Source organism: Ornithorhynchus anatinus, chromosome Y2 (assembly GCF_004115215.2).
Source record: "Ornithorhynchus anatinus isolate Pmale09 chromosome Y2, mOrnAna1.pri.v4, whole genome shotgun sequence".
Lineage (NCBI taxonomy): Eukaryota > Metazoa > Chordata > Mammalia > Monotremata > Ornithorhynchidae > Ornithorhynchus > Ornithorhynchus anatinus.
Window position 1 is genome coordinate 2,558,820 of NC_053176.1, and position 24,235 is coordinate 2,583,054.

Below are 24,235 nucleotides of genomic sequence, written 5' to 3' on the forward strand. Positions count from 1 at the left end.
AGAGAAAGCTTCACTGCCGTGCCAAATCTACTTTTTTGCGTGAGTCACAAGATCCAAAACTAAATACCACAGTTTGGCTATCTAGCCTCCTCTGCCCCTTCGTTTCATATAAGTTTATATATGACTTTATAGATAATAAATATTTGGGAAATGTGTACAAAAATGTTCCAAGTAAAGGAGAGCTGGATTTATTTACTGTGATGAATCTCTGTGGAAAGAGACTATATCCTTGTGAAAAGACCACAGGCCTGTATGTCAGAGGAGCTGGGTTTTAATCCCAGCTCTGCCCATTATGTGACTTTGAGTAAGTCACTTCACTTCTCAGGACCTCAGTGTCAAATAGGGATTCAATACCTGGTCTCCCTCCTACTTAAACTGTGAGCTCCAGTTATCTACTCTAATTCTTAGTAAAGTGCTTGGTACATTTCCTCCTCATCATCCTCATCTTTGTCATCATCATTAGCATCAATTCCAGGCTAAGACTGATTACTGGATGCAGACCCTCTTGCTGACAACCACTCACATAACACCCCCCAGTTTCTAGTGGATATCTGAATATGGAAAACAGCATGGCCCAGTGGATAAAGCTTGGGCCTGGGGGTCAGAGGACTTGGGTTCTGGTGCCAGTTCTGTCACTTGTCTACTCTCTGATCTTGGGCAAGTCACTTTCCTCAAATGCAGAGTGGAGATTCAATACCTGTTCTCCCTTCTACGTAAAGTTCAGAGCCCATTTAGGACTGTGACTGTGTCCATCCTGATTAACTTTTATCTCCCCCAAAGTTTAGAACAGTTCTTGACATCTAGTAAGCGCTTAACAAATATCATAAAAAACTTGAATATTCAATTCATTCATTCAATAGTACTCATTGAGCACTTACTATGTGCAGAGCACTGTGCTAAGTGCTTGGAATGTACAAATCGGTAACAGAGACAGTCCCTGCTCTTTGATGGGCTTACAGTCTAATCGGAGGAGACGGAAAGACAAAAACAATAGCAATAGGTAGAATCAAGGGGATGAACATCTCATTAAAACAATAGCAAAGCCCTTGCAGGGCTAAAAAATTTACAGGAAGGTTAACTGCTGGTGCTAAAAACAGTGCCAGGAAACAAGTTTTCTGCTCACTGCACCAGGAACACATCCTCAAGCATCCAGTCTTACTCTGCACTTCATTTTCAAGCTCATGTAACAAACTGTGTGAATTTCCTGCTGTGATTTTGGTTTTGGTTTGCACCTGGCCTCTTTCCTCACCTATTTGGCTTGTCACCTAACCTTTTCTGTTGACTGTATTGTATTTCTTCAGATTGGCTATTTTGATTTGTTTCTCTTTTTCTTCCTTTTTACACTGCTGGATTGAGTATTCTTATGGACCATCTATCATACAGCAGATCAGTTATTGTAGTCATTGTCTTGCATATTTCTATAAAACTTTCTATTTAAGGACAATGATATAACCTTTACAGTTTTGAATTACTGTGCAGTCTTGTAGCATCTCCAGAACTTCCTGGAGGAAATAAATTTAGAAGAAAATCAATTTTGAAGTATTGGCAAGTTCACTGCATCAAAAAAGCATTATTTAAATTTGTATACAGAATTAATTATACTGTTTTCTATTTATGAAGCCTTTTATTTTAATGCAATGTTATTCAAAAATGAGATTTAATTATTAAAATGGAAAACTGAATTGCTCACTCCACTTCCCTTCTCCTATTCCATACAAACTCCTTGAATGAGTTGCATACATACACTACCTTCACTTCCCCACCCACTGCAATCTGGTTTTCCTTTTTTTCACTTTCCACCTCACTAGCCAAAGTTTACGTCAGCTTCCTTTAGCCAAGGCTAATGGGCTCTTCTTGAACCTAATCTGTCTTGTTTTTTTTATGGTATTTGTTAAGTGTTCACTGTATCCAAACACTGTAAACACTGAAATGGATACAAGATAATCAGGCTGGACACAGTCCATATGCCACATAAGACTCATGAGCCTTAACCTCCATTTTACAGATGAGGTAACTGAGACCCAGAAAAGAAAAGTGACTTGTCCAAAGCCACACAGCAGACAAAAGGCAGAGCCAGGATTAGAACCCAGGTCCTTCTGACCCCCAGGTCTGTGCTCTATCCACTAAGCCACTCTGCTTGCTGACAATCCTTGCTGCTCCCTGGACCAATCCCTTCACTTAGAAACTCTCAAACCTTGATTTAAATGGCAGAATAGTCTCCTGTCTCTCTTCCCACCTTTCTGAACCTTCTGGCTCCCTCTCCTTTGTTGGCTTCTTATGTTTCCGTCTCTGCCTAACTTTGGTAGGTATCCCACACACCTTGTTTTGAGTCCTCTTACTCCTCACTCCCTGTGCTTACTCTCTCACGGAACTCACCTGCTCACTTGACTTCAGCTCCCCTATTTACATATTACCCCTAACCCAGTTTTAGCCGTCCCAACCTATCTTTTGATCCTGCTTGTAATCATCAGTGAGAGCTCCATTGCAGACTGGAAACCGCTCAGATTGGATGTGCTTCCTCAATTGCTCATCCAAGCCAAAACAGTCCCCCTTTTTTTTCTTCTTTTTTTTCTTTCAATGAGAGCCCTGGCATTAAGCTGGGCTGGGATTCCCAAATCTTATTCAATGCTGTGACTTCTGCCATGGAGGTTAAAAGTCTCTTCGCTTTGGAATGCCATCCTCCCCATCTTCTTTATTGTCCTTCCTCCAGCTGATCTACAACATGGATGATCTGTATCCACATAATTGACAGTTTACCACAGCAGACTTTCCCCTGGCCTATAACCTTGGGAAGGCTTTCAGAAACTCAGGGCTGCTCTTCAGCCTCAGACAATCCAGCTGTAGCTTAGACTCAGCCACTGGAGAAAACAAGGGAGCTTCTGTCGGCTCGGGGCGGGGCCAAGTCGAACTGCTGGCCTACGGTTCCCCCACCAGGCAAATACTGAGTAGTCTACTAATACTCTCTGAACTGAAAAATGAAGGTTTTTAGTATTTTTTGTAATCTGCTTGTGGAGGTTTTTTGTGAGTTCTCCTTATTTTGTTCTGCTTAGTTTTTCTTTTTTAGGGGGATGGGTATATTGGCTTTTATTGGTATTTGTTAAGTGGTTACTATAAGCCAGGCACTGAACTGGTTGGACACAGTACCTGTCTTACATGGGGCTCACAGTCTAAGTGTTACAGAGTAAAATCTAATTCCCGTTTTACAGATGTGGTATATGAGGCACAGGGAAATTAAGTGACTAACCCAAGGTCACACACATATAAGTGGCAAAGCTGAGATTAGAACTAATATTCATGGCATTTGTTAAGCGCTTACTAGGTGCCAAGCACTGTTCTAAGCTCTGGGGGGATACAAGGTAATCACATTGTCCCACATGGGGCTCACAGTCTTCATCCCCATTTTACAGACGAGGTAACTGAGGCCCAGAGAAGTGAAGTGACTTGCCCAAAGTCACACAGCTGACAAGCAGCGGAGCCGGGATTAGAACCCTTGACTCCCAGGCCCACACTCCTTCCATTAGGCTATGCTCCTTCCCGCACTGCTTGCCTGCTCTTTTGAGTTTGTCTTGTCCCAGATCCCTTTTATGGGTTTACTGTTCTATGCTTGATATCAGAAATCATTGGGGCAACCCCCTTCAAAAGTTTTGGCCTTTGGATATCTGATGGAAAGTGTTCTAATTATTTCTGAGCTAGTGCTTCTATAGGATATCTTGGGGTCTTTGTCTCTGTGGTGTAGAAATCTTCATACTGATTACATCCCGGAATCAGAAAAGGTAGGATTCTTGTCTGATATATTAGGGCTTTATGGTTGGAGAGGTCAGTTCAGGTCTGACATTGGGTTGGAGAGAGAGCACCTCTAGCTGAACATATAACGTGAGGTGGCTGCAGTTTTTCTATGTTGAAGGCAGTAGTCCTGCCTCAATAAAAGCTGTTAACCTAAATATAATACAGACATTTGATTATATTTTTAGCAATGAGTAGGCAGTATAAACGTTTGAAATGGTCTCAAACTTCAGGGCTCTCAAACTTACCTGTACTTGAACTGAGCAACTGTGAAGACAAGAAATCAAGTTAGTGGACCATATTGAGAGAGTGCGGGTAGAGGAAGGACATTATCTATTCTTGAATTCATCACACCTGTTAATCCTCTCCCCTCTCTTGCCACCTCCCACACACACAATCATTTCATTTACCTGGTATCTTGAAATTTTGAAAGTTCTAAATGTTTTCCATTAGGAAGGCCCCAAAGGTAGTGGGAGACTAGGGTATTTGATCCCAAAGGTAAACTTTCTGGTAAAGTAGACACAGTTTACCACATGGTGCTTTATAATTTACATTTTTTTCTCTGTTTAAGTATCCAGCCTGTTCAACCTGTTTGGACTGAACAAGCTCATGCTAGCAAACAGTGAAATGTACTCACTCAGCATCAGCTTTTTTTTTTATTTGCTAAGCAAAGTCATTAGCAGTAAAAATATATTTTTTAATGCAGTGGAATGAGAAACACAAGAGCCTGTTAAATTCATGAAATTGGCTCCCCACTTGACTAGGTTATTGATAAAGTAGTGAATCTTTGCATCCTTTTCATCTAAGAATCCTGCCACTGTTTTAGAATCATTTTTCCTGGTTTTCTCAACTAGAAAATTTATGCTTAGAGAGGTTATTTTGAACAGTTCAAGGTTTACTCTCTTCCCCTTTGCTCCCCTCCCCCTCTCTGCAGTTCTTGCTTTCAGAGCAAATGTACTGGCTCCCAGCTGCATTAACTGATCTGAATAAGTGCCCTCCGTTGAAAGAAAAAGATCCAAAAGGAAGAAGGTTTTACCTTTTTGTTGATCATGGAGTAATGTTTGTTTCAAAATATAACTTTTCGAAGAGCACCTTAGCCATTTTAGCTTATGAGAGAATTTGCCTAATTGATCAGTTCTATTACTTGAGCGCAAGTATGTGGAGAGTAGTGTAGAAAATTCTTAGGAGAATGCAGTGGAAAAAGCAATCAGTGAGGATTGATTGAGTGCTTAACTGTTTGCATCGCACACAGTATACTAAACATTTAGGAAAATAAAATACACAGCATTGGTAGACACAAACTAGATGTGATTTCTTCCCTCAAGGAGCTTACCCTCTAGTGAGGGAGACAGACCAGATATATGTATTATTGTCGGGCAGGTGCCGCCTCCCTAGGTCTTCCTTGAGTCTGTTTTACGTGTTTGATTATGGGCAGGTCCCCAGAGTTGATATGTACCTCTCCCCCTTTTCTTCTGCTCTCTCTATGCTCTCAACCAGGGGTTTGTCTTTTCTGTTTTTCATTTCAGGTCGTACAGTTGGGATAGTTTCTTCCTTGCAAGCTTTGCTAGAAATAAGAATAATGCTAATAGTAATAATAATGGTACTTGTTAAGTGCTAATTACGCGTCAAGCACTATTCTAATTGCTGGGATAGATTCAAGTTAATCAGATTAGACATAGTCCCTGTACCACAGGGGCTCACATTCTTATTCCCCATTTTACATATGAGGTAACTGAGGTCCAGAGAAGTAAAGTGATTTACCCAAGATTACAGAGCAGACAGGTGATGGAGCCAGAATTAGAATCCAAGTCCTTCTGACTCCAGGTCCATGCTCTATCCACTAGACCATGCTCCTTCTCATGAAGAACAGAGGTGAAAAATCAGGTGAAGATGAGAGTTCAGTCATATCAATTAAAACTTGTTTGAACCTGTTGGTGTTAATGAAATAATCCAGTCTTGCAATCTGTGGAGTAATATGCTGAAAAATGAGTCACTCCCAGGTCCTCGTAATAATGCTAAATCTGAGACTCATAGAGTGGGGCCCATAGTTTTAGTACCACTGAGGATTAAGAAGATAAGGTTTAGGAAGACCTGAGTATCTTCAGAAATTTGACCTTCTGTTTGTATTAAGATATCTGTTACATTGGAAGAGAAGATATGGAGGCCAGCCATGAAGTCTGTTTTCAGTAGGCACTCCCATCCTTTTCCTGGAACACCTGTCTATATCTGTCCATGGTTTTACCAGCACAATCCTCTCCTGTTTCTCCACTCCTCAGTCTGATTTGCCAGCTTTTCTTATACCTCACCCCATCTAAACTCTAGGTCCCTTCTCTTCTCACTTTACACTTGCTCCTTTCAGGAGCTCCTCTGCCCCACTGACTTCAGCTACCACCTCTGTGTGGTACCTTCAAACAAATTATGTGCCTACTGTGGGCACAGCACTGTTTTAGACTTAAGTGGCAACAGACAGAGAAGATATGGTGTCACCCAGTTCTTTGTGGGTTTACTGTTTAATGGGGTAAAGAACTGAAATACAGAGCTAGATCTGCCAAATCCAGTGGCCTCTATTCCATTCTAATCCACCTTGACCTCTCAGCTGCCATCAACATTGCCAACCACTCCTTTTTCCTAGAAACAGTATCCAGTCTCAGTTTCACTGACACTACCTTCCTGACCACTCATTCTCAGATTCTTCACAGGATCCTTCTCTGCCTACCGCCCCCTAACTGTTTTCCATGTATTTTCCATCTACACCTTTATGCTAATGATTCCCAAATCTACATGTCCAAATGTGATACCTCTCTCCATCTCCGCAGTCTCACATTTCCTCCTGACTTAATAATGTTGGTATTTGTTAAGTGCTTACTATGTGCCGAGCACTGTTCTAAGCACTGGGGTAGACACAGGACATTCAGGTTGTCCCACGTGGGGCTCACAGTCTTAATCCCCATTTTACAGATGAGGTAACTGAGGCACCGAGAAGTTAAGTGACTTGCCCAAAGTCACACAGCTGCCAAGTGGCCGAGCTGGGATTCAAACCAATGACCTCTGACTCCGAAGCCCATGCTCTTTCCACTGAGCCATGCTGCTTCTCTATTCAAGATATCTCTACTCATTACCTCAAGCCTAACATTTAAAACAGAACTTCTTCTTATCTTTTCACCAAAACCCTGTTCTCCTTAACTTTCCCATGGCTGTAGATGGCACCACCATCTTTCCTGTTTCACAAGCCTGTAAGCTTGGTGTTTTCCTTGACTCCTCTCTCTTATTCGTTCATTCAGTCAGTCATACTTACTAAGCTCTTTCTGTGTGCAGAGCACTGTACTAAGCACTGGAAAAGTATAGTACAGTAATAAACAGTGACATTCCCTGCCCACAACGCACTCACAGTTTACAGTGGGTGAGACAGACATCAATACAAATAAGTAAAATTACAGATAAATACGTAAGTATTGGTGGGCTGGAGGGTGGGAGGAAGAGCAAAGAAAGAAAGGCAGAGTGACATAAAAGAAAGTGGGAGAAGAGGAAAAGTGGAATTTAGTGGAGGAGATGTGTCTTCAATAAGTCTTTGAAGGGGAGAAGTAATTGTCAGATTTGAGGAGGAAGAGCATTCCAGACCAGAGGCAGGACATGGGCCAAGGGTGAGAGGTACAGTTAGAAGATTAGTATGGCAGGAGAGAAGTATGGAGGCCGGGTTATTGGAGATAAGCGAGCTAAAGTAGTAGAGGACAAGATGATGGGATGCTTTAAAGCCAATGGTGAGGAGTTTTGGTTTAATATGGGAGTGGAGAGGCAACCACTGGAGATTTTTAAGGAGGGGGTGATATGTCCTAAACGTTTTATAGAAAGATAATCTGGGCAGTGGAGTGAAGTATGGACTGGAGTGAGGAGAGACAGGAAAGTGGGAGGTCAGCAAGGAGCCTGATGCAGTAATCTAGGCAGGGTGCAATGAGTGATAGTATTAATGTGGTTGCAGTTTGTAATGAAAGCAAAGGGCAGATTTTAGTGATGTTGTGGAGGTGGGGTCGACAGGATTTGGTGATGGATTGGATATGTGGTTTGAATGAGTGAGGATAACATAAAGGTTACAGGCTTATGAGATGGGAAGGATGGTGGTGCCATCTACAGTGATGGGAGAGTCGGGGAGAAGACAGGGTTTGAGTGAGAAGATAAGAAGCTCTGTTCTGGACATGTTAAATTTGAGGTAACGCGAGGACCTCCAATTAGAAATATCTTGAAGGCAGGAAGTAAAATGGGCCTGGAGAGAGGGAGAGAGATCATGGGAGGTGATGTAGATTTGGGCGTCATCTGCATAGCGGTAGTACTTGAAGCCATGGGAATGAATGAGTTTTCAAAGGGAATGAGTATAGATGAAGAATAGATGGGACCCAGAACTGAACCTTGAGGGTCCCCACAATTAGTGGGTGGGAGACAGAATAGTCCAATCCATCGTTAAATCCTATCAGTTCAACCTGTACAAATCACTAAAATTCACCCTTCCTCTCCATCAAAGCTGTTACCACTTTAATATAATCATTTATCCTATCCTGCCGTGATTACTGTAACTGCCTTCTTGCTGACATCCAAGCATCCTGTGTCTCCCCACTCCAGTCCATATTTCACTCAGCTGCTTAGATCATTTTTATAAAAAACCCTTCAAGCTATATTTTGCCACTCCTCAAGAACTTCCAGTTATTGCCCATCCACCTTCACATCAACAAAAATGCCTCACCACTGGCTTTAAAGCATTCAGTCACCATGCCCCATCCTACCTCTCCTAGCTACTCTTGTACTGCAACCCAGCCCACACATTTTGCCCCCTTAAGCTAACCGACTCACTGTACCTCAGTCTCGTCTGTCTCGCCAACTACCTCTCACTCCTCATCCTGCCTCTGACTTGAAACACTCTCCCTCCTAATGTCCAACAGACAGTTACTCCCAAACACTGTCCTCTCCCTGACTTTCGGAGGGCACTATTTATTTTGTTAATGAGGTGTATATCTCCTTGATTCTATTTATCTTGATGATGTCTTGTTTTGTTTTGTTTTGTTGTGTTTTGCTTTGCTGTCTGTCTCCCCCATTTAGACTGTGAGCCCGTCACTGGTCAGGAATTGTCTCTGTTGCCGAATTGTACACTCCAAGCACTTAGTACAGTGCTCTGCACATAGTTAGCGCTCAATAAATAATGAATGAATGAATGAATGATCATGAGACTAAGAGTTGGGCAACCTGGGTTGTAGCCCAATTATTTCCCCTCTTATTTCAATTCAGTTTTTCAATCTTTCTTTGAAAAATAAAATACATGCATTTCAGATCAGTTGTTTTTCTTTGTCCGAGGGCAAGTAGTAAAGTAGATGTTGCTTTGGGGTTATGAGGTGATTGATTGTGACTTGACCTTTTCCCCAGTCAAATATATTTAAAAAAAATTGGTAGCATTGATCTTAAATTATATTGATAAAAAAATTCACTTGACCCCAAGAGTCCCTGCACCTATTGCCTCATTTCCTTCCTATCATTCCTCTCTGAACTTCTTGAGTGAGCTGTCTACACTCGCTGTCTTGAGTTCTTGTCCTCCAATTCTCTCCTTGATATCCTCTAATCTGGCTTTTTGCACTTCACTCCACAGAAACCTCCCTCTCAAAGGCCACAGAATGATCCCTCTTGCCAAATCCAATGGTCTCTACTCCATCCTAATCCTCTTTGCCTATCAGGTACCTTCAACACTGTGAACCACCCCCTTATTCTGGAAACAGTATTAAACCTAGACTTCACTGTCTTTGTCCTTTCCAAATTTTCTTCCTATCCCTCTGGCCACTCATTATCAGTCTCTTTCACAGGCTTCTCCTCTGCCTCCCAACCTCTACTTGTAGGTATCCCTCGAGGTTCAATTCTGGGTCTCCTATTCTCCATCGATTCCACTCTCTTAGAGAATGCATTCGCTCACCTGACTTCAGGTACCACCTCTGTGCAGATGATTCTCAAAACACCATGCAGATGATTCCCAAAACACCATCTCCACCCCTAAATTTTCTCTCTCTCTGCAGTCTCATATTTCTTCCTGCCTTCAAGAGATCTCAACTTGAGTGCCCTTTGGTTACCTCGAACTTGATATGTCTAAAACAGAACTTATCTTCCCACCCAAACCCTGTCTTCCACCTAATTTCCAATAACTGTAGACAGCAACACCATCCTTCCTGTCTCACAAGTCCACAACCTTGGCATTCACTTTAACTCCTTTCTCATTCAACCCACATATTCAATCTAATACTAAATCCTGTTTGTTCAACCTTCACAACTTCGCTAAAATATATCCTTTCCTCTCCATCCAGTTAACAGCTTAATCCAAGCACTTATCCTCTTCCACTTTGATTACTGCCACCTGTCTCTCCCCACTCTAGTCCATTCTTCACTCTGCTGCATGGATCATTTTTCTACAGAAAATGTTCAGCCCATGTGTCCCCCCTCCTCAAGAACTTCCAGTGGTTGCCTGTTCTCCTCTGCATCAAACAAAAACTCCTTTCTTTAAAGTACTCAATTACCTTACCCCTCCTACCTCACCTCGCTTCTCTCCTACTGCAGTCCAGCCTGTTAACTGTGCCTCAGTCTCATCTATCTTGTCACTAGCCTCTTGCCTACATCCTGCCTATGGCCTGAAATACCCTTCTTTCTCCTAATCAACAGAATTACCCTCCCCTCATTCAATGCTTTACTGAAGGCGCATCTCCTCCAAGAGATCCTTACTGATTAAGCCATCATTTTCTCTTTTCCCACTACCTTCTATATCGCAAAGCCCCACGGCACTTATGTACGAATCCATGATTTATTTATATTATCATGGGTCTCCCCACAGTGTGTGGGGAATGACTCTGTTATATTGTTGTAACAAGTGCTTAGTTCAGTGCCTTGCATACAGTAAGCACTCAGTAAATATGATTGACTGATTGGATGCATGATTAATATAATTCAACCAATTACAAGAAACTGAATTGAAGTGAAGAATATCCTGCCGAAACCAAACAGGAGAGCAGAAAGAAAGATAAGAAGAGTTAAGTTTGAAACAGGTGAGATCTACAGAAGGAAAGTTTCAGTGTAAACTGTAGGACTAAATGTTTTACTCTTTTTTTTTTCAGACATATGAAGATTCATGAGAAGAATCCTAACAGTACTGCAAATACAGTTACCTCGTCTCCTTTGAAACGCAGGCGGCTCACCTCCAAAAGGAAATTGAGTCAAGAGGCTGAAGCTGAGAAAGAACTGACACCTGCAAAAAAGGTCTTTGATATACAACAAGCTGGTTCTTGTCCTATTTTTCCCTGTTATCCCTACACATAACATTTGGATTGAAGGTTTTCAATTAACTTATTATTTGTAACTTATTATTTGTACTCTATCCAAGGCTAATGTTTATGTCTAAAACAGAACTTCTAATCTTCCCATCCAAACCCTGTCCTCTCCCTGACTTAATCTTCATTATAGATGGCACCACCATCCTCTTGTCACACAAGCTTGTAACCTTGGCTTTGTCCTTGACTCCTTTTTCTCATTCAACCCACATATTCAGTCCATCACTAAATCCTGTAGGCTCGATCTCAACATTGCTAAAATCCACTCCTTTCTCTGCTTCCAAACTGCCACCATGTTAATCCAATCACTTATCCAATCACTTGCTGACATCTCAGTCTCCTGTCTCTCCCCATTCCATTCCATACTTCACTCTCTTGCCCAGATAATTTTTGTACAAAAATGTTCAGGCGATGTTTCTCCTCTCCTCAGGAGCGTCCCAATGGTAGCCAATCCACCTCCACATCAAACAGAAACTCCTCACCGTTGGCTTTAAAGCACTCAATCACTTCACTTCACTTATCTTGTACTACAACCCAGTCCACACACTTTGCTACTCTAGTGCTAACTTTCTCACATACCTTAATGTCGTCTGTTTTGCTTCCAACTTCCTACCCATGTCCTGTCTCTGGCCTAGAACACTCTCCCTCCTTATATCTCTCACGATTACTCTCTCCTCCTTCAAAGCCCTATCTCCTCCCCTAGGCCTTCCGTAACTAAACCCTCCTTTTCTCTTCTCCAACTCCATTCTGCATCACCTGTCTTACCTGCTCTCATTGTTCATCCCCCCTCCCAGCCCCATAACACGTATATGTCTGTAGTATATTTAGATTAATAATATCTGTCTCGACTATAAACTCATGTGGGGAGGGATTTTGTCATTTTCTTGTTGCATTTTAGTCTCCCAAGCACTGTGTATGGTGTTCTGCACACAGTGAGTGCTCAATAAATACATTGGGCTGACTCATGTCTTAGTGACTGACTGACTGACCGACAATTGATTTGTGAATTTATCTTGTGTATTTAAATATGTAATTGGAAGATGTCCAAGAAAGTATGTCCATTTTGTTTGTTCTCTTTTGTACCAAATGGCTGCAAGTGGTGGTTCTTGGATGTGTAAAAGGATGGAAATAATACATTTTAGAGGTACAGATCTTTTTACAAAGTGGTAATAATAAAAATGCCTCGGTATTGGGTAGCTCTGTTTTTCCCCAAGCACCTGCAATACTCATCTCATCTTTACCCTTTCAATAACCCTGGGAAGCAGGTAGAAAGGCAGGTTTCAGTATCCCCATTTTACAGATGAGGACACTGAAGTCAGGAGGGATCAAGCAACTTGCTGATGCTCACACTGCAGACTGGTAGCAGAGGTTGGACTCATGCCCTGGTCCTCCAGCTTCCAGCCTGGTGCTATTCCACTATACTGTACTGCCTCCCTTGAATAATATATGCTGTTTTTCAATAATAATAATGTTGGTATTTGTTAAGCGCTTACTATGTGCCGAGTACTGTTCTAAGCGCTGGGGTAGACATAGGGGAATCAGGTTGTCCCACGTGGGCTCACAGTCTTAATCCCCATTTTACAGATGAGGGAACTGAGGCACAGAGAAGTTAAGTGACTTGCCCACAGTCACACAGCCGACAATTGGCAGAGCTGGGATTCGAACTCATGAGCCCTGACTCCAAAGCCCGTGCTCTTTCCACTGAGCCACGTTGCTTCTCCACAAATCTTTCTCTTTTTCAGAAATCCTCTGACTTGTATGACTTCTTCTAGATGGAAGACATTTTTTAGTCGATTTGAGTGTTTTGCAAGATTTACTTCATGGTTTGATTCTTACCATGATTCTGGCCATTTGTCCCCCCAATCTCCTTAAAGGTGGTAGGCAATTCTCCGTCAGGTGAAACTGAAAAGAGAACCGATGAAGTTTTCCACTGCCCAGTGTGCTTTAAGGAATTCGTATGCAAGTATGGACTGGAGACTCATATGGAATCCCATCCAGATAACTCTTTAAGGTAAGTGAAAGGCCTAGGCATAGGCTGCTCCTTTACCTGGCAGAGATGATGGTGTTCTTCTTGTCTTTCCATCTTGCATCCAAAAACTGCATGATGTTTAGATGCCCTGCATAATGATAATAATTTAGGTTAGCTTTAGGGACTTTTAGAGAAGAGTTGGGCTAAAATTGGCAGAGAATTCAAATATGGTTATTATAATAACAAAAACATCATTTCATTTATTCATTCATTCAGTCGTATTTATTGAGTGCTTATTATGTGCAGAGCACTTTACTAAGTGGTTGGAATGTACATTTCAGCAACATATAGAAACAGTCCTTGCCCAGCAACGGGCTCACAGTCTAAACCGGGGAGACAGACAACAAAAAAGAACAAAACAAAACAAGTAGTCTGGCATAGATATCATCAAGATAAATAGAGTCATAGTTATATAGATTACTGTGTCAACCTGCTCTCTGATCTCCCTTCCTCCTCTCTCTCCCTGCTCCAGTCAGTTCTTCACTCCACTGCCCGGCTCATCTTCCTGCAGAAATGCTCTGTGCATGTCACTCCCCTTCTTAAAAACCTCCAGTGGTTGCCTGTTAACCTCCACACGAAATAGAAACTTCTCATTCTAGGTTTCAAGGCTCTCCATCACCTTGCCCCCACCTACCCCTCCTCCCTTCTCTTTTTCTACCACCCACCCCATAGGCTCCGCTCCTCTGCCTCCCACCTCCTCACCGTCCCCTCGTTGTTGCCTGTCCCACCGTCAACCCCTGGATCACGTCCTCTCTCTGTCCTGGAATGCCCTCCCTCCTCACCTCCGCCAAACTAACTCTTCCCCTCTTCAAAGCCCTACTGAGAGCTCACCTCCTCCAAGAGGCCTTCCCAGACTGAGCTCCCTCTTTTCCCTCTGGTCCCCCTCTTCCCTCCCTTTACCTCCCCTCAGCCAAGCCCTCTTTTCCCCCCTTTCCTTCTGCTCCTCCCTCCTCCCTTCCCCTCCCCTCAGCACTGTGCTCGTTAGCTCAATTGTATATATTTTCATTACCCTATTTATTTTGTTAATAAGATGTACATCATTTTGATTCTATTTATTTGCTATTGTTTTAATGAGATGTTCATTCCCTTGATTCTATTTATTGCTGTTGTTCTTGTCTGTCTCCCCTGAGTAGACTGTAAGCCAATCAAAGAGCAGAGACTGTCTCTATCTGTTACCAATTTGTACATTCCAAGCGCTTAGTACAGTGCTCTGCACATAGTAAGTGATCAATAAATACTATTTAATGAATGAATGAAAATAGGTAGAGTACTAAATAATATACAAATATGCACAGTGCTGTGGGGAGGGGAAAAGGGAAGAGCAGAGGGAGGGAGAAGGGGGAATGGGGAGGGGAGGAGGGACAGAGGGAAAGGGAGGGCTCAGTCTGAGAAGGCTTCCTGGAGGAGGTGAGCTCTCAGTAGGGCTTTGAAGAGGGGAAGAGAGTTTGGCGGATTTGAGGAGGGAGGGCATTCCATGTCAGAAGTAGGACGAAAGCTGGGTTAGCTGAGGTTAGTGGCAGAGGAGCAGAGTGTATGGGGTGGGCTGTAGAAGGAGAGAAGGGAGGTGAGGTAAGAGGGGCCAAGATGATGGAGAGTTTCGAAACTCTCATTTAATGCTCTAAAGTGGTTGGAAAATAACATTGTGACAGATGCCTAAAAGGAATATTGGCATAAAATTTAAAAGAAATATGGAAGAAAAATCTAAAAAAAGTGACAGTATTATTATTATTTATTATTATCATAATTAGAAATACATTGAAAGTTTGCTTTTTGTAGAATTTTTCTGTTAAAATTCAGCCTTCATCAACTTCAGTTTCTCATATAAACAGAGCATGGAGTGGTACAATTTAGCCTCTCAATTTCCTCAGTTAAGATCTAATCCAACACTCTTGGCTGTCCAAGAAATATTTAAATGTTTTTTGTTATTGTTGTTGTTGATCTCAAATAAAGTTCATAGTTCTGTCATAATAGAGTATTTACTTATCCTCCCAAGGGGATATATAAACTTTCTATATAACTTCAAGACTGACTGATATATAATGTCTGCTCTCAGTCTGTTTACCTTGCTTGGGCATCTTGCATAGACAGCATGAGACCTCCCTTGCCCACCAACACAAAGGATATGTGTGCGATTGCATTCGTGTGTGTGTGTTTGTGTGTTTACTTTAGCGGAACTGTTTTATTTATGGGCTGAAATGATTTCATGCTTAATCTCCCTTTTGCCCTTTTGTGTGTTAAAGTGAGTTTGCTTTAAACTTCCATTTCTCAGAATGCAGGCACTAGGCAGAGTGAGAGACAAATATTGTTATTACGACCTCCAGTAATAATAATAATAATAGTAATGTTGGTATTTGTTAAGCGCTTACTATGTGCCGAGCACTGTTCTAAGCGCTGGGGTAGACATAGGGGAATCAGGTTGTCCCACGTGGGGCTCACAGTTTTCATCCCCATTTTACAGATGAGGGAACTGAGGCACAGAGAAGTTAAGTGACTTGCCCACAGTCACAGAGCCGACAAGTGGCAGAGCTGGGATTCGAACTCATGAGCCCTGACTCCAAAGCCCGTGCTCTTTCCACTGAGCCACGCTGCTTCTCCAGTAATACTCTCAGTGATAGTATTAATCTCACTCTGTAGATTATCACTTAAGAATTGAATTTATCTGGGCTTTTGTCTGTACTTGAGTTTATGTTTGCTTGTGTTTTTAATCCCTAAAGCATTTTTAAAATATATTAAGCCTTCCTCTCACTGATATAATTCTAAAACAAATTATGAGGGAAAGGTCAAAGAGATTAACCTAACTTGTAGCTCCATTCTGTGAATTTAAAAATTTACAAATGGGTACCACTTTCATAGCAGACAACCTTCTGGATGTGTAAAATTTGGGGCCCTTCCATTTGCTTGATTAGTATTTCATACATCAGGTTTTGTGAGCAGTTAAGATGTGACATCTTCTTGATAAAGACTGGGCAGAATAGATCAGAAGTAGGCCCACTATATCCCAAACCTCTTCTCTGCAAGGACCCTGGGTATAACATTCTGATCCCAAGATGGACAGGTCTCCGGGGAAGAAGTAGGGGTATGGCTGTCTCTTTGGAGACTCTCTGCAAGGAAATGTTCTCCTTTCTCTCTACGAAGCCAGTTCCTTCTGGCCTCTTCTGGACTTCAGAGGTGCCCAGGGGAGGGGAGAACATTGGCTGGAAGCTTTAGGAGGAGAGTTCCTGGGATATGTTTGTCCCCTCCGGTGCCACACAAGGCATCCACTGCCAGTGCCTCTTGGGGCCTCACTCCTAGCACCACCAGGGGCACCATGACCATCCTCCCTCCAGGTCCCTTAGTGGGCTGTTTTCTCCGTAAACCGTGTTTCTGATCACAGAGATACAGGCTTGCTCTTTTATTTGTAAAGGTGTGTGGGGTTTCAGCTCTGGGAAGCTCTTAGCGGCCTTCTCTGACCAGGTCCTTGTTTCCTTTTCATCCTTATACTTGCATTTGCACCCTTTATTCATTTCTCCCTCTGCCCCACAGTACTTAGGCATCTGTCCGTACTTCATCTTAATGTCTGTCTCCTCCTCTAAACTGTAAGTTCATTGTGGGCAGGGAAGATGGCTACCAACTCTGTTATATTGTACTCTCCCAAGCACTTAGTACAGTGCTCTGCACACATAAAGCTCTCAGTAACTATCATTGATGGATTGATTGATTGATGATTTGATCATAAGCCTTAATGCCATTAGCATTGTCATCCTCCATCCAAAAACTTGATTTGTAAAAAATGTTAAGGGACATAAGTGTGCACCTCCCCTTCCCAGTAGTAAAATTGTATGCCTTTACTATTTTTCACTGGGACTTTAGTAGTTCTTAACTAACTTGGAACTCTTCATTCCAAAAGCTCAAGATGCCAACACTCATCACTCAGCTCGTCATTGCTTGCCTCATTCTTGAGAGTAAAGTAAATATTTGTGGACATTTTGACTTTCCCGTCTCCTGACGGGGAACTTGGGATCTAGACAAGGTTCACGTCTTGCCCAAGTGAGTCAGTGCTGGAGGCAGAAATAGACAGAACACAAGACTCGTTACTCATGCTTCTATGCCCATTGCCCACAGGAAGGGTCACACTGATTGTCTTTCTACTGGAACTGCTCATTTCTTGTTCGAATCAATGGATGGAGGAAGTGGACTGGGATTATTTTTTCCTCCAACAAAAGGAAATAGCAGTCATGTTGACTTGAAGCCTAGTAAAAAGAGCACTTAACCTGGTTTCTAAACAGCTCCACTACCTGCCTGCTCTGAGATCGCAGGCAAGTCACTTATCTTTTCCTTGTCTCACTTTTCTCATGTGTAAAGTGGAGATTCACTGTCTGTTCTCCCTCGCCCTTATACTGTGAGCCCCATGTGAGTTGGAGGTTGTGCCCAATCTGATTATCTGGCATCTACTCCAGCACTAGGTACAGGGTTTGGCACAGAGTGAGCGCTTAACCACAGTTATTAACCACCGTATGCAACTCTGAGCTTTTTGGGATCTCTTTTGGAGGTATATTTCATAGGCATCATCAGAGAGGCCTTGTAAACCCACACATCTCTCTTCCCCGTCTGCCCTACCCCCGTGTGGGAAGAGACTGCTTTACGCATCTGTCCCTGTTAATCCAGGAGGCCCCTTTTAAGAGTCAGTGCTTTGATAATCTTGTATCTACCCTAGCCCTTAGGTGCAGTGCTTGGGTCAAAATAAGTGCATCACAAATACCATAATTATTACTATTATTTTTAGAGCAAGCAAGCTGTAGTCCTAGACATAGACGTGGACAGATCATGAGAACTCAACCTAAATTGACAGCATGCATTCCAGTTTAATTTTTTGCAATTTTATGATGTAAAGCTGTAATGAAGACTGTAAGCTTGTTGTGGGCAGTGAATACGTCTGTTCATTGTTGTATTGTACTCTCCCAAGTACATAGTATGGTGCTCTGCACACAGTAAGCTCTCAATAAGAATGAGTGAATGAATAGATGAATGATTGATTGATTGGTAGATTGATTAAATGTAATCCCTGGATTAAGGGACACCTGCATACCCAGAATTGCAGTAGTACTTTTTGCAGAGCAATATAATATTTGTCTTAATGGGAAATAATTTGTATTTGCCACTAGTGTCTCTATTCACCTTTCTGTCTCCTATTCCTGTAACAGTTAATAACATTATTCACAATTTAGAATTTGAAAGTTAGCTATGAAATGAGCACTGCCCCACTGTGTGTTAAAATCAAAGGCCTGTTACTACCAAAAGCAATATGTTTGTAAACTTTATTTCTTACAACTTTCACCCACATCTGACCACAGCTCCTCTATCTTCCTGATCCTGCATGAAATTCCACTCCAACTTGAGTATTTCAGTCTTCTCCCCAGATTAAAAAAGGAGTGAGAAGGACATACCTGGTTTAGATACAAATAACCTAGTGACAGGGGCCCCACTGACTAAGAACCTACCTAAATACTCCAGAAGTGTCCTAGGTGAATGGTTTTTATTGTAACCTGTTGCATTTCAGAGTTCTTTCTAATGAGTTGTCAAAGGCACACATCTGGACAAATCTTCCTCTATTTTTTAAGACCCTTAAAATGGCAGTGCATTAGTTTATATCCATAACTGATTATTTTAAGGGCATGATTATGCATTCATAGGCTTCAAGGCTCTCCATCACCTTGCCCCTTCCTACCTCTCTTCCCTTCTCTCTTTCTACCGCCCACCCCGCACGCTCCGCTCCTCTGCCGCCCACCTCCTCACCATCCCTTGGTCTCGCCTATCCCGCCGTCAACCCCTGGGTCACATCCTCCCGCGGTCCTGGAACGCCCTCCCTCCTCACCTCCGCCAAACTGATTCTCTTTCCCTCTTCAAAACCCTACTTAAAACTCACCTCCTCCAAGAGGTGAGACTGAGCTCCTCGTCTCCCTCTACTCCCTCTGCCATCCCCCCTTTACCTCTCCGCAGCTAAACCCTCTTTTTCCCCTTTTCCCTCTGCTCCTCCACCTCTCCCTTCCCATCCCCACAGCACTGTACTCGTCCGCTCAACTGTATATATTTTCATTACCCTATTTATTTTGTTAATGAATTGTACATCGCCTTGATTCTATTTAGTTGCCATTGTTTTTACGAGATGTTCTTCCCCTTGACTCTATTTATTGCCATTGTTCTTGTCTGTCCGTCTCCCCCGATTAGACTGTAAGCCCGTCAGACGGCAGGGACTGTCTCTATCTGTTGCCGACTTGTTCATCCCAAGCGCTTAGTACAGTGCTCTGCACATAGTAAGCGCTCAATAACTACTATTGAATGAATGAATGAATCTTTTCTCAATATCAAGATGCTATGTTACTAGTTAGCACCAATTTTAGTACTTTAAGAAACACCTTTTTTCATCCAGGGAGTTGAAAGGGTTATAATCTGGAAGAGTAGGCAACTAATTTTTGCAGACAGGGAAATTGAAACCATTGTTCAGGGTGCTTGTTTTACAGTCAAGTGAGCTCAGTAATCTGACTCCCCAACTAGTCTAGTGTCCAGTCCCCTTCCTCCTCCTGAGTTCCATGGAATGTTGTGAGGATCAGTTGTTACCTAAAGTGAAAATCTGTAAGCTCTCTATGTTCCACTGAAGTAGATGCAAGATAAGTACTGAATTCAGCCTATTACTGTAAATTCTGCTCTTCCCTCTTCCTCTTGCAGCATCCTTTTAAGCTGTTTTGGGCTGTTTGAATTGCCCACTACAATGGGTAAAGACAGGAGGAGATCAAAGTTGACAGGTGTTAACATTGGCCACTTTACCCATTGAGTGCATGGAATCCAGTGTTGCTTACATCAGAATGAAAGAGCAAATTCATTTTGACTTTGACGTATGGGGCGGGGTCAGGAGGAGGGGGGAAAGATAGGATGAGATTAATGAGAGGCAAAGAGAATCTCAAATTGGATGAGGTAATTGGTGGAGGTTCTCCTTCAGTCTCTTCATTGAAATCACCCCAGGTTAACATAGCACTCATTTATCCTGTTGAGCTTCCTGGAAGCCAGACCCTGACTAGTGATTTATTTGCTAGATATGGGCAGGTTGTTTCATACCTCTTGTGTGAGAAGGGCAACATGGCCTCTTTCCTAGAAGGTCTAGTAACTGTTGTTTAGTTGGGTGGGGCTTGACTTCTGCTGGAAAAGGCTACGTCACTAATAGGCCTACCCAGACCCATATCTTGCTGCAGAGGGTTTTTAGGAAGGATGATTTCCAGAGGTAACCAGACAACAACCCTGACCAATTCCCCCGGGAGTATAGGTGACCAGTTTCCCCATTTCCTAAATCAAGTACAGTCTGTTATCCCATATGTGAATTCCCAGTGCATTACAGACCCAGTATTTTCTGTAGAATTAGGGAATGTTCCTCCAACTACATATGTCTGGAAAAATCACAGTGTGATGTCGGAAGAACTCGTTGTGCCCAAACCCATAGCAATGTGAGATTTATCAGGAAAAATCTTACAAAATCCAATATTAGTTGCCAATTATGCAGGCAAGAATTCCCATTTGTTCTTGAATTTAAAACACATTTGCACAAGGATTAGATCATTTTAATCCAGTTAATATAGAATTTATTTTTACATTTCTTTTTCATTCATTCATATTTAGTGATCACTTACTGTGTGCAGAGGAATATACGTAGCGCTTGGAAAGTTCAGTTTGGCAGCAGATAGAGACAATCCCTACCCAGCAATGGGCTCACAGACTAGAAGGAGGTGACAGACAACAAAACAAAACAAGTAGACAGGGTTATGCAACAATAAATATGTATAGATATGTACAAGTGCTGTAGAAGGGGGTAGAGTAGAGGGAAATTCTGCTGTAGAGCAAGGGGCAATGAGGAGGGAAGGAAGAGCAGAGGGAAAAGGAGGGCTCAGTCTGGGAAGGCTTCCTGGAGGAGGTGAGCTCTCAGTAGGCCTTTGAAGAGGGGAAGAGAGTTAGTTTGGCATGTGTCGGGGGAAGGGCATTAGAGGTAGGACGTGGGCCAGGGATCGATGGCGGAACAGGCTGGAACAAGGCACAGTGAGGAGGTTAGCAACAGAGGAGCAGAGTGGGCATTCTGGTCTGTAGGAGGAGAGAAGGGAGCGGGATAGGTAATTTTAGGTTTTCCCATTAGCATTACTTGGCTGAAAAGTGTGAAGAATGAAAAACTGTTGTCTGATGAGAGGATTTACAGTGAATTTGTTTAGTGATGGTTAGATTTGGGTGAGAACTTGTTGATAATTCTTCCTTACTGTGCTGCTGTGAAAATGCAGAAAAAGAGATCACACTGTGGTGCAACTTCTGGGCCAAGACAACTGAACAGGATCAAGAGGATGGAAGAGAGGAAGCCTCAAGTATGAGATGGCTATTTGAGTAACTAAACAGAGAGCAATGGGGAGAATAATAATGAAAATTGTGGTATTTGTAAACAGTTACCAAGTACTATACTAAGTGCTGGAGTAGATGAGCAGTTTGTCCCCCATGGGGCTTACAGTCTGAAGAAGGAAGAAGTATCTCTTCCCCATCTTATAGAAGAGGAAACTGAGGCTCAGAGAAATTAAGTAACTTGCCCAAGGTCATGCAGCAGGCAAGTGGAGAAATAAAGATGAGGTTGGTAGCCAGCACCTGCTAAACTCCCTCTTTTAATACTTTCCAAAGTGTTTACTACAATGCTTTGCACACAGTCAGTTAATACCATTCATTGATTGTTTCTATACATATAGCCTTCTTCATATGCCTGGATTTTGGGGTCATATTTGTCGAAAGTTCTTATAAATGATTACCCAACTGCAAGTAAATTCCATCTTTCAGAGTAGTTTTTATCAGTGGTATTTATTGAGCACTTCCTGGGTGCAGAGTACTTACTGTATTAAGTACTTGGGAGAACACTGTATAACAGAGTTGGTAGACACTTTGCTTGCCCACAATGACCTTACAGTCAAGAAAGCATTATGTTTCCTGTACTCCTTCCTTCCCACATCCCAAAAAATGAGATGGGTAATTTATTTTTACTTTTACTTTATTCAACCACCTTAACACCCTCCTACCTTACTTCTCTGATTTCCACCACAATCCAGCCTGCAAGCTTCACTTCTGTATTGCCAGCCTACTCACTATGCCTAGTTCTAGTTCTTGTTTATTTTGCCACCAGTCTCTCACCTATGTCCAGCCTCTGGTTTGGAATGCACTCCCTCTTCATACCTGACAGACAATCACTCTCTCCACCTCTCCCCGAGCCTTATTACAAGTACAAGGCCTCCCAGAGGCAATCCCTGACTAAGCCCTCATTTACTCTTCTCCCACTCCTTTCTGGCTTGCCCTTGCACTTGGATTGCTTACTTTAATCACCCACAGCACTTGTGTACATATTTGCAATTTATTATTATTAACGTCTGTTCCGTCCCTACACTGTAAGCTCCAAATGGACAGGGAAAGTGTCTATTGACTCGCTTACTATATGCAGAGTACTGTACTAAGCACTTGGAAAGTACAAATTGGCAACAGATAGAGACAGTCCCTGCCCTTTGATGGGCTTACAGTCTAACAGGGGAGACAAGAACAATGGCAATAAATAGAGTCAAGGGGAAGAACTTCTCATTTAAACAATGGCACATAGGTAGAATCAGGGTAATGTACATCTCATTAAACAAAATAAATAGGGTGATGAAGATTTATACAGTTGAGCGGACAAGTACAGTGCTGAGGGGATGGGACGGGAGAGGGGGAGGAGCAGAAGGAAACGGGGGAGAAGAGGGCTTAGCTGCAGAGAGGTGAAGGGGGAGTAGAGGAAACAGAGGTAAAAGGGGGGAGCTCAGTCTGGGAAGGCCTCTTGGAGGAGGTGAGCTTTAAGTAGGAATTTGAAAAGGGGAAGATAATTAGATTGTCAGAGGTGAGGAGGGAGGGCATTCCAGGACCGCGGGAGGACGTGGCCCAGGGGTCGTCGGCGGGATAGGCGAGACTGAGGGACAGTGAGGAAGTGGGCAGCAGAGGAGCGGAGCGTGTGGGGTGGGCAGTAGAAAGAGAGAAGGGAGGAGAGGTAGGAAGGGGCAAGGTGATGGAGAGCCTTGAAGCCTAGAGTGAGAAGTTTTTGTTTTGTGTGGAGGTTGATAGGCAACCACTGGAGGTTTTTACGAAGGGGAGTGACATGCCCGGAGCATTTCTGCAGGAAGATGAGCCGGGCAGCAGAGTGAAGAATAGACTGGAGCGGGCAGAGTTAGGAGGAAGGGAGATCAGAGAGAAGGCTGACACAGTAGTCTAGCAGGGATATTACGAGAGCCTGTAGCAGTAAGGTAGCTGTTTGGGTGGAGAGGAAAGGGCGGATTTTGGCGGTATTATAAAGGTGAAACCGGCAGGTCTTGGTAACAGATCAGTCGTGTGAGGTGAACGAGAGAGACGAGTCAAAGATGACACCGAGGTTACGAGCCTGAGAGACGGGAAGGATGGTCGCACCATCCACGGTGATAGGGAAGTCTGGGAGAGGACTGGGCTTGGGAGGGGATGAGGAGCTCAGTTTTGGTCATGTTGAGTTTTAGGTGGCAGTCAGACATCCAGATGGAGACACCCTGGAGGCAGGAGGAGATGCGAGCTCGAAGGGAGAGGGAGAGGACAGAGGCAGAGATGTAGATCTGTGTGTCATCTGCGTAGAGATGGTAGTTGAAGCTGTGAGAGCGAATGAGTTCACCAAGGGAGTGAGTGTACATGGAGAACAGAAGAGGGCCAAGAACTGACCCTTGAGGAACTCCAACAGTTAGAGGATGGGAGGGGGAGGAGGAGCCTGCGAAGGAGACCGAGAATGACTGGCCAGAGAGATAAGAGGAGAACCAGGAGAGGACAGACTCCGTGAAGCCAAGGTGAGATAAGGTGTGGAGGAGAAGGGGATGGACGACAGTGTCAAAGGCAGCTGAGAGGTCAAGGAGGATTAGAATAGAGTAGGAGCCATTGGATTTGTCAAGAAGGAGGTCATGGGTGACCTTAGAGAGAACAGTCTCGGTAGAGTGGAGGGGACAGAAGCCAGATTGGAGGGGGTCCAGGAGAGAATGGGAGTTAAGGAATTCTAAGCAGC

The 24,235-nt window shown here is 43.1% G+C and overlaps 1 protein-coding gene across 6 annotated transcripts in view; it reads left to right on the plus strand.

Annotated features, from left to right (window-relative positions):
* The window catches only part of LOC114808660 (ras-responsive element-binding protein 1), a 205,919-nt gene that overhangs the window by 125,583 nt on the left and 56,101 nt on the right, over positions 1–24,235 (plus strand). For all 6 annotated transcript variants that reach the window (XR_005659696.1, XM_039910969.1, XM_039910971.1 and 3 more), the window contains 2 exons: positions 10,914–11,055; positions 13,001–13,137. Coding sequence is in view for 5 of the 6 variants with exons in the window: in XM_039910969.1 (XP_039766903.1) it covers positions 10,914–11,055; positions 13,001–13,137 (279 nt within the window). In the remaining variant the exon portion in view is untranslated. The remainder of the gene's footprint in view (positions 1–10,913; positions 11,056–13,000; positions 13,138–24,235) is intronic.